Source organism: Corvus hawaiiensis, chromosome 19, assembly GCF_020740725.1.
Source record: "Corvus hawaiiensis isolate bCorHaw1 chromosome 19, bCorHaw1.pri.cur, whole genome shotgun sequence".
NCBI classification, from domain to species: Eukaryota; Metazoa; Chordata; class Aves; order Passeriformes; family Corvidae; genus Corvus; species Corvus hawaiiensis.
This window is the reverse complement of record NC_063231.1, coordinates 6444132-6454949: the sequence shown is the minus strand read 5'-3', so window position 1 is coordinate 6454949 and position 10818 is coordinate 6444132. Positions and strand designations below refer to the sequence as shown.

At 39.9% G+C, this 10818-nt stretch overlaps 1 protein-coding gene across 11 annotated transcripts in view; it reads right to left on the bottom strand.

The window, feature by feature from the left end:
• The window catches only part of SPAG9 (sperm associated antigen 9), a 61829-nt gene continuing 51011 nt past the window's right edge, over positions 1-10818 (bottom strand). For 6 of the 11 annotated variants that reach the window (XM_048323383.1, XM_048323385.1, XM_048323386.1 and 3 more), the window contains 6 exons: positions 9884-10055; positions 8786-8899; positions 7034-7072; positions 5990-6166; positions 5478-5615; positions 1-3657 (listed from right to left, as the gene is read on the bottom strand). In XM_048323383.1, the coding sequence (XP_048179340.1) occupies positions 3542-3657; positions 5478-5615; positions 5990-6166; positions 7034-7072; positions 8786-8899; positions 9884-10055 (756 nt within the window). In that variant the 3' untranslated portion in view covers positions 1-3541. The remainder of the gene's footprint in view (positions 3658-5477; positions 5616-5989; positions 6167-7033; positions 7073-8785; positions 8900-9883; positions 10056-10818) is intronic. The other 5 variants (XM_048323387.1, XM_048323389.1, XM_048323391.1 and 2 more) reach the window with 1 other exon arrangement.

The window sequence follows — 10818 nt, the reverse complement described above, 5'->3', positions numbered from 1 at the left end:
CATGTTTCATATACATATTTATATATATTTCATGTACAAAGTTACATTCTGAACCCCATGGATTCAATAATAGAAATAAATACTGAAATAACTACACTGCTATATGAGCTCTTCCGCTCACAGAAAAGAAGCCTCAAGTTTTAACAGACAGCAAGTTTAACGCTGTAGAATCCATCTCAGATTACAGAGGCAAGTAAAATTCAGCGTAAAGTGTCCAACAGACAAAACTTTCAAAAATTACAGACCATAAAATGTTTAAAATATATGTTTAAAAGATTGAGAAATGTGCATCAACAAAATTAATAAAGGAAACTTAATCTTGTTAGAGGGTGGGAGAGACATTTAGTGTATAGAAAAATGCTTTGAGGTGCAACATAGGTTGTTACAATATGGCATAACCCTGTTAGAAAAGAACATTTAATTTCCCTAAAGAAGAACTGTATTTGAGTTTACCGTGTCTCATTTTACAGAGCAGGGCCTTCACAACACCCCAGCTCAACAGGGCCACTTACTGAGTGCTAAGTCAGGTTTAATCCTTTGGTAACTTTTATAATACTCACATGGAAATAAATATTCAGTTACACAGCATTTTTTAAAGACACACGTTCTTTAGAACAGTTAGTATAATAAAACAGATTTAACATTTGTTTGTTACTAAGGCAGCCTATGATAAAGTGTCTACGCTCCATCAGCTCGATCCCATCCGGCGCAGGAAGACCTTCCCAAGGAATGGACAATGCAGCCTCACCCTCACCATGCAAGCACCCCTACCCAGGCAAGTCATGTGCTGCATATTTTGTGCTCGAAATGTTTCCAAACTATTAACAAGCTGTAGCTATCAAGAGATTAGCTCCTATTTATATGATGCTTTAATCACGAGTGTAATGCATAAACACATTCTTGAGACGGAGTTGAGGATGTATTGTCATCCCAGTGCCTGGGGTTTGCGTGCTTTATTCACCCTTCCAAGTGACCTTAAGGGGAGTTTATACAGCCCAGCACACTGTGATGACAACAGGGACCCAGTTAATCTACTGTACCTTAGGACAGGGGATACAGTTTTTAAATGAGAAATACAGAGAAGTGCACATGCCTTTATCTACACCCATAGTGGTAACACAGTTCAACTACTGTCTGCTTTAAAACCCTTCCACTTTTGGACAGAAACAATCAATCATTCTCTGAAGGATTTGCAAGGGTGGCCCACTGAGGTGACTAAAATGGCACAGTGGGCCAGCTCCATTTGGCAAAAGACCAGGTACACACTTGCCAGGTTGCAGTGCTCCAGCTGGAGCAGTAACGCTGCTCAGAGAAAACAGCTCGTCTCTAAAAACAAAATCCTACAAGAACCAAGGAACAGAATTGTGCGCTTTTTTTTCTGAGGACATGAGAATGTGACAATCAACCAGCAAGTCAAAAACTTCGGAGATTGTGTTTTTCAAAGAGAAAAATAAAAAAAAAAATCAAGAAAATGGCAGGAAAAGCAATGAAACTGCACCACTCACAGTGAAGATTCTGCACAACAGTAAAAGTTTAGACAGCATTTTTCTTAAGACATCCAATCCCATAAGTTAATTCAGATGTGCTTCATGTTCAGCATACATGCCTGTAAGTTTAAAATAGGTCTAAGAGTGTTGACTCAGGTTACTTTTGTATAATTGGTATTTGTATAATTTTTAATAAGCTTCCAGACTTTGTATTTAAGCCAAAGTACTTTAAGAGTGACATTCAAGATGAATTTGGAAAGCAAATTATGAACATGCTCTCATCGCTTTTGGCATTCTGAAGAGAAAAATACTACCAAGATATTAGACATCTTTAATAAGGATTTTTACTACATAGTTCATGTCCTAAATACATATTTACGAGAGGAACAGCTGTGTACAAAATATGTCGCTTAAAAAGTATTTATACATATAAATCTAACCAGTAGACCTGAATGGAGATTTTCTGGTTTATCAGCTATGATATGCATTTGAAAAAGCTGCCTAAATATATATTTACACAATAGACCTCAGCTAAATGTGTTCATTTAAAAAATTAAGAAAATATATAAACACATGTTTGCCTGATAGACCAGAACTGCTCCTATTGCATAAAAATGTTTAGGCAGTTTTAAAAAAGTGTTTCTATATTTATTCCTCTGAAACTGTTCAGTTCTCTCACATAATCAAGTTACTATATTTCTCTACTAATCTGAACAGCTCCAGCCTTTTGGGGGTAAATGCTGGATGTTTATTAAAACCCCTCAAAACTTTTACTTTCCAGAGACTAAATGAAAAAACAAATCTGGGTTTTTAAACCTTCTGAAGTACAGAAATCATGAAATGTTTAACTTAGGTCTGATACTAATGCAGAAATTTCAATTTAAAAGGAAGACAGTCTTGAACTCACATTTATGGTTAAAAAAATAGATGGTGAGTAGACAGAATGTCAGCCTAATATTAGAGTCTCCTGACTTTCAGTAATTTTCTCAATCTTTGTGTTACCTGATAATATTGCTGCTAAATTATTTACTTTTTTTACTAAATTGGGGTATGGAGCTACAAAACAATACATTTGGTACCTAATGATCTGGCACTACAGCTCCTTACGATCGCACTTGGGCAGAATGTGGGGTTTTTTCTGTACACCCTCAGTCTTTTCTCATGCTCTAACTCAGGTCTCCAACCTTCACACATGTAGTGCCTCATGAGTTTGACCAACTAGGCAGAGAAGATCATTCTAGTGCTTAGGACATAAGGAGTTAAGACAAGAAAAGAACAAAACATATCCCCTGTTTGAGAATTTTACAGTTATTTTCCAATTTAAATCAACCTAAGAATACCCTTTGGAAACAGTTGTTCTGTATCAGGGAGATGGAAAAACATTATGCTCAAAACTGCTCATTACTGAGGGCAGCAGTTCTCAAACTTTAAGGTTCAACAGTGAAAATACGATTTTATTTAAATATTTTCATTTTAATTCCTATACAGCCTCCTTTCCCCCCCCCCCAAATTCTGATGAATGTAACAAATTAAACTGTGTACACTATATGAGCAAGATCTTCTAGGTTTGAAAACAAAAGCTGAAATACAGTTTGCTTTAGCCCTCACTGAGTATTTGGATGAGTCTTAATAATCCATCTCCTAATTTGTCCATTTTTTTCATACTCTGGGAATAACTTTGCTGTTTTACCCAATGCATTATACGGTGAAATGAAGCTCAGTTGGAACAAAGCTGAACTCAAGTGAGACTACCAAAGAAGTGAACACATTAGATTGCTGTGGTACAGTAAAACTGTCTCAGCTGCTCACTGTGGTGCGCACACCAGCTGGAGAAACATCTGATTTCCTCACACTGTTCCATGTAACACGGGTGCAGTAAAACAGCACAAGCTAATTCCTGTATAGGTAAAGGTATGACAGGTTTGCAATATAAAGTTAAACAGCAAAGAAATGCTTCAACATCATGTAGTGAAACAGGTTCACAAAATAAAAAAACATGCAGAAGCTTTTTTTTTTTTCCCTGTTTTTAAGGTCTCCAACTGCATCCTGCAGGCTCACTCACTGCCACACATGACTTGCCACACTATCAAGTGACTCCTCTCAGCTTTGGCTACAGAAGGTTCAAGTGGTAGAGCTTCTCCCAGGAGTTCAGATTCTCCTCCTTCATCACCTGGAAAAAACCAGCTTTGAATGAGGCAGCCAATAATCAGAAGAGCGTCAACACCACAGCGTCAACACCACATGCAGCAAGACAAGCAAAACACTAAAAAGGCAGAAGTTGCCATATGCTGATATAAAAACATATTAAAGTCTGTGAATGTAAACAGAGTGTGTTGCATAATTATCTCAGAGCCCAGCGTTCTGCTGGCCATGTTCTTCAGTTCTAGACCGAAAAATAATGGTAGTTTCATAAGTATCCATGTTCTACATGTTTCATTACTTTTAACTCTTTAAGGTAGAGAGACCTCCTAAATCTGCAAACTACCAGGCAGACACAGAGATGGTTTTGCCACTAGAAAGTGTTCTGGGACAAACACAAACATATAAATGCTCTGGAGCAAGAGCTGTAATTAAGCACAAGTGAGACAACACAACATTCATGTCTATGATCAACCTTTCCCACTCTTTCCTCCTGTTCCAGTTATTCCAGCTTCCCACAACTCTGCCCACAGTGGCAAAGACAACCTTGAACATATTCTCCATTACTGCTCTTCAAAAAGAAGAGCAGTTTTGTAGCTGCACCTGAACTCTGGATGACAGGAGCTGACTGGGACCAAAGGTGACACTGAACTGCACATGGACAGCCAGAACCATCAATCCAAGGAGAAGGTCACTTTAATCAGAGGAAACAGGAACTGACCTACACCTTCAGGAAGGCGCCAAATCAAATTTTGGCTGGTGTTCTGGTTAGACTCCTTTGGAGGGCTGAGCAGTCTAAACAGAGTAGCCCCAAACTGCTCTTGACCAGTTTGCTGGGCTCATGTGGCATTGGCTGGGCTAATGCAGCACTGACACTCAGCTCCTAGCTTTGCATCATGCCACAGGGACAGCAAAATGAGCATTTGCAATGTGGCTGCTCCAGCTGCCCTGGAGCTCAGCACTTGAGCCCTCACTGCAGGGTGGCACAGAACTGCCTCAAGCCCTGCCTCCCACAGAAATCCAACAGGGGCACCCCAGGAACCTGCTTGGCACCGATTAGTGGGATGACAGGATTTGGGATGGCCCTCCTGGGTTTTCCTTTGTAGTGGTTTTTGTGGGTTGTTTTGCTGTTTGGTTGGTGTTGAAAGACTGCAGACAGATTCAGGCAAAAGGTCAAAAGCAGGCCTAAGAGTTGTGACACCTTTTTATGTGCTTTTTGTCAAGTGCAGACACCTTTTTATGCACTTTTTGTCAAGGCCTCCAGCTGCAGATTCTAAGCACAGAATCACAACAGCTTTCACTTTATTTCCCCAAAGAGTTCAATTTAAAAAAAAAGAATGTTTATACAAGAACTCTTTTGTGGGCTAGATCATGCAAAAGTGCTATCCAAGAAAAGCAATGAATAAATAAGATGGGCATGCAGAGATAAGAGATCTACTTTATCCCTTCCTTGAGTAAATTTTACACTGAGCATTCTTCACTTAACACGACTTGTTTTCCAGTCAGTCTGCATATTTAAGTAACTAAGGACATGTTTTCCAGCAGTTTGAGACAGAAGATTAACCTGCCAAAGAAAGACTGAAAGCATAAACAGGAAGGTGGCACATGACTCCAAAGCAGAGTTTCAAATAAACCTCCTTACAGTCACCCTAAAGGTCACGGTTTATTGGGAGGAGGAGGAGAAGCTGAAGGTGTGTGTCAGAATAAAAATACTTCTATCCCTGCAGTGTATAGTAAAGACTGTATATACTGACCACACAAATGCACTCATTGCAATTACAGCAGCAGTTATGATGTGGTTAATAACCTTTCAGTATGAAGTATGACTCATTTAAAGCTCAGATTTCTTACCCATTCTGAAGTCAATGTATCCTTCTCCACCGCTTATCACCAACATTGATTTTAAGGGACTCTGGTTGAAGGACTCTTGGGCTTGTTTATCAGCTGTTAGCTCTGTTCCACCACTACTCTGAGGGCAAACAACCTGACCTGGGTGAAAAACAGAACACATTTTTATGCCTTATCTCAGAGTAAAACCACCTGCGCTTGGTCCCTGCATTGCCTAAAGCAGTTGAGTGCCTTCTTAACAGGCAAGTGCTCACTTAGCACAGCACCTTTTTCACAGAAGGAAGCAAAGTCCTTGTTTGTGACCAAGCCCTTTTCCTCCCATTAAACAGGGCTGCACTTAGCAATCAGACAAGTCTTGTAATTAAAATACAATACATTGTTTCTGAAAGTATGAATTCATACCCTTGCTATCTTTGCCTAAAAACACTGTGTTTAACTAAGCGAGTGCAGGAAAAAACACACCACAACCAAACCAAACCAAATAACCCCTTTTGAAGATGGTAACAAAACCTCACCTGGTACTGCAACAAAGAATTTCACAGCATCCCGGTGGCCGTGGAAGCAGAGCTGTGCGTGTGCCATGGAACAGTAGGGAATGAATGTCCCTGGAGTCACTTTGTCACTGTTCTCATCTCCATAGACACGGATCACACTCCCCGGACGGTTTCCAGAGCCTGCTGCTGCTTTATTGGCTGTAAAAGAAGAGGAGTTGTTTTCTGCTTCAAAATACAAATTGCTGAAGTGGTTATTTGTTAAGAAACCTTATGGTACCATCTAAAAGCTAAAGCCAACTTAGATAAAAATGAAACAGGAAGGCAGCAATGCCAATTCAAGACAGAGCTGGAAAGAAAAAGATTGCATGCTTCGTTATTTTAAGTACATCAGAAAATGGAGCAGGATTCTTATTAGTCTAGCATAAACACCAGATTTCAATATCCTACTTTTGGGAAAAAATAATTTGTGACAGGACTGTATCTTTCATAGAAAATAAGTACCTCTAATGTGTTTCAGTATGAGCAAATTCCATGTACTTAAACATGTAATTAAAGACAGTTTCATTCCAACTAATCATAAGGTATCCCCTTGCCAGCAAAAATTCTCTAGAAATAGCCACCTGTGGGCATGAAGGAGCTACCCTATTATCATTCTACATCTAGATTTTACTGAGAAGTTTTAAAATACATTAAACCAGAGAAGTACTCATGCTAGACATACAAGCCATCTCCATTCCAAAGACTATCAAAGTAGTGAAAGAAACAGTGATTTGTAACAAGACAGCAAATGATGTGGATTAATGACAAAGTTACAAGATGTGGTATCACATTGGCTGGAAGAAAAACAAAGTCTGTATGAGAGTTCAGCTGCAACACAGGATGATATGCTAAACTGCTGAGCAGATTGGTGGCCATTTAGCAAACATAAAACTGCTGCAATGCAGTAACTGCAAGTGGAAAAACATTTAGGAACATACAAAGGGTAAATCTATAAGGAGTGGGAAACAGCCTCAAAGTGGCTATTAGAAGCCTGAAAATAGGTTTTGGTTCAGGATCTGCACTTACCCCGCAGCCCCAGTAAACGTCCCTGGTGGAGGATTACAGCTAGTGAGAAAGGAGGAAAGGGGAAATGGATAGGTATGACAGTAGAGGAGAAGGATTAATGAGAACCCACCACTCATATTTTGGTTTTTGATAAGGTAGAGCTTAAAATTTTAGCTCCTAAAAAAACCCAATAGATATTTAATTACAGAAGATTCAATCAAAAGTCACAAAGAACAGCATCTTGTTATAGAAGTTTCAGAACAAACTGGACCACAAAAGCACTGCCACTGTCACGTGTTTTTAAAGTTTAATATTGATTAGCAACGTTTCCCCTTTCTCTCTTTCCTTGGCAGGAGGCTCCAGAAAAATATAGAACAACTCATGTTTTAAAGTACCCTTTTGGAACATCATCTGCTGCCCTGCTACTGAGACCCAGGGGACTGAGAGATGCCACTGCTCATGCAAGGATGTGACTGCTTTTAAATTCATTAATATTCCCCACCAGGATTCTCAACCCTGCTATCAGGCTACCCCCAAAAGGCTGCTCTGACCCACAACCAGTCAACAGAACTGAAATGAAACCAAACAGCTTTAATAGGGATTTCTTCATGTTCACTCCTGGTTTAAAACAAACTCCTCTGGAAACATTAAATTAAGCTTGACACAAATTAAGAGCTATAATTTTTGAAAGCATGATTTAAAGTGTTTCAAAATCCATGACAGGAAGTCTGTCCTTCCTTAGTACATTCATGCAAGGTAAAAAAAAAAAGACATTTACTGAATGGATGGACAATGCAATGGAACAATATGAGAAACAACGCATGTGTGTGCTGTTCAACAAAGCAGGTAATACGTGAAGAGTTTTCACTATTACATCACCCTAAAACTTCACCTATCAGACTGCACTATTTTCTAGGTAGCAACAGTACAACTAGGACTATCAAAGGTCAGCATTTTATTTTCTGAAATTTCTGGCCACCTGTTATAACATTAGTCTCAGGCACAAGTGTTGAGGCTTCTTTTTGTTCTTTAAATGCAATCAATTTACACAGAGATTCTTCCCAAGCTTTACCTATTTAAGATTTGGTTTGCCCTTGAGCTGTTCTTTTCTCCTGAGATTCAACTGCCCTTAAGTAGTTTCAGCCTATGACAAGAGTCTGGGATCTGTTATTAAGCAAATACCTGGATTTACATGACTGGAATTTGACCTAGATGTTAGTGCCCTGTTTGAAGAATGTGTTTACAGCTTCTGTAACTCTGAATGTGTCCTTTAAAGCAGTCCGTGCTACTCCTGATCCAGTCCTTTATACCCACACTGTATGAATTCTCAAGAACTAAAGCCAATCAAATTGTATTAGCAACAACACCAACTTGCTCAAATCAAAGAAAAATCTACTTTGTGATCATATGGCAATCAAAAATAACATTAATTAGAAAAGTAATGATGTCTCTTCTAAGCAATAAACATCTGTCAATGCTGCTAATGCTCAGAACACCTCTAAGGCTTCAAAGCGTCCCTTTGATTCAAGCCAACTCTACTCAAACTGCAGTACAGGAGATTCTGGAGACGTGTTATTTTCTCAGAGGAATTGTAACCACATGCACAGATTTAGGTGCTAAACATCACACAGGCCTGATCTGTTACAAACCTGAAAGAGTCAGACCTGGCAGTGAAGCTTTCCATCCATTAGCAAGCATCTAAATGGTGTTTAACACTTTTTTTTGTGTGTCTACAGCATATTGCACAGTGCTATTCATTGATATTTTACTTACTTTCTGTTAATGGAATGGAGATGATGACACCATTTCCTGTTCCTACCCATAAACGATTACAAGACACCATAAGTGCTGTGATTCTCACAAATGAGAATCCCAGTTTACCAGTACCTAAAAACAAAAGATGCTTTTCATCAAAAATTATGAGCAAGAACAATTTTAGTTCTACAACAGAGACTCTTAAATACAACTCCCAAATCACACAGACAAGTAATTCCCTCCCACTTCAGGCAGAAACAAAGTAGAGGAGCACATTTAAGTTGTAAAGATAACCTAGAAGGCTACAACACTGTAAGCAAATTGAGAACCTTACTGCAAGCATCTAACATTAGCTATGAGAAAGCAAAAAAGGCGTAACAGCTCCTCAATGCAGCACAGTAAAATCTTTCGGGGCTTATCAGCTTTTAAAACAAACAAAAAAAGTGAGTTTACAGATCTAAGACAGTGGTTTGGTCTGACATCCATTAAAATTAATTTCTCATCCATTAGCATGATGAGGGGAGCAGAAGGCTGACAAGCCATGTGCAATGCACAGCAGTGACTTGTGAAGGATTTCCCAGGGCCTAATTGCCTGTATTTGTTGTGCAATGTAGGTAGTCAAACTGCTCTTATACAGATACTAATGAAAAAAATCAGAAAGCTTATTAGATTCAATAGCAATAAAAATTTGTGGGGGGGGGGAGAAGGGAGGTTGAAAAAAGAGGCAATTTTTCCAGGCAGGTAATGGATTCCTCCCATTTTTAGCTATAAAAAAATGTATCAGTATAGAAAACGAGAAAGATTGTAGTGTCTCTATTGGTGCCTGCCCAAACCAACCATCATTTTCCTCATTAGTTCTGAGTTTTTAAGGACACTTTACACATCAGGTAAGGTCAGCAGACTGTAACAGATGACTGTAACAGATGACCCATCATCCTCATCATGCTTGACAGACTGACTTAGGCTTCTACTTCCAGATTCCAGTCTGCACAAACTGATTTTAACCGGCCTTTCCACCCACCCTTGCCCCAAACGTGCAGTGAGAACTGCCTGATCCCCAGCAGGAAAAGGAAGCTGCAGACAGCAAGAACACACCAGCTCTCCCTGGGAACTTACCGAGCATTTTGCTTACATAGGGCTCAATGTCCACGTCCTGCAGGTGCTGGTAGGTGTGCGCGTGGTAGAGGCGCAGGGTGGAGTCCAGGCGGATGGACACCCACACCCCGTCCCCCACCCACGCCAGCTGCCTCACTTGGCTCTCCCTCCTTGGGTGGGCATCAAAGGACTTCTATGAAACATTGGGGTTCAAATCAGAAGGTGAAACAAAGGGAAAAGAAAGAAAGGTTTCTCTGTTACTCTCACACAGTTGGGACTGGCAATTTTAGGTCAAGCACAACCCTCTGATCTGCAAGATCACAGACAGCGTTTAGCTCCGTTTCAAATACCACGTGATGCTCTAAAATTGCTGATTCCCTTCCCTAAGTGTGATCTCAACACTGTAACTTCTTACTCTGTCTTCATTTACACATCTCATCCCAGCCTGCTCCAGCTTCTGTCTCCCTTGACAGAAGGGAGAAGCTGGAGCCTTTTTGGTCTGAGATCCTGCTGCCACAGCACAAGGTACCTGTGCCCAAAAGGTGTCTTTCTTCCTTGTTCTGTCATGACCAACTCTCACAAACAAACCCACCTGTGCAAAATACACATTATCCATCAGCAAAACAATCCATTTCACTTTTATACGAACTTCATTTCAGTTTTCCCATATATTTATAGACTTCTTCACAAAAACAGGTTATTATTGGGTGATATTTTCAGAAGAGCTGAGCAGTCACCCTCAAAGGCCTGGCCCATGTCTCAGGCCAATTAGCAGGAGCTGAAACACTAATATTGCTCAAGGCTTGCAGAAACCTCAGCCACTTTCTGCCCTTGAGATGACAGATTAAACACTGCAGATGAAACACCAGCTCACACACCTTGCATAAACTCTTCTCTAACTGGAGGGAGAGTACATTCCAAATTAACACTTACAAACCGCTGAAGTGTGCAAAGAC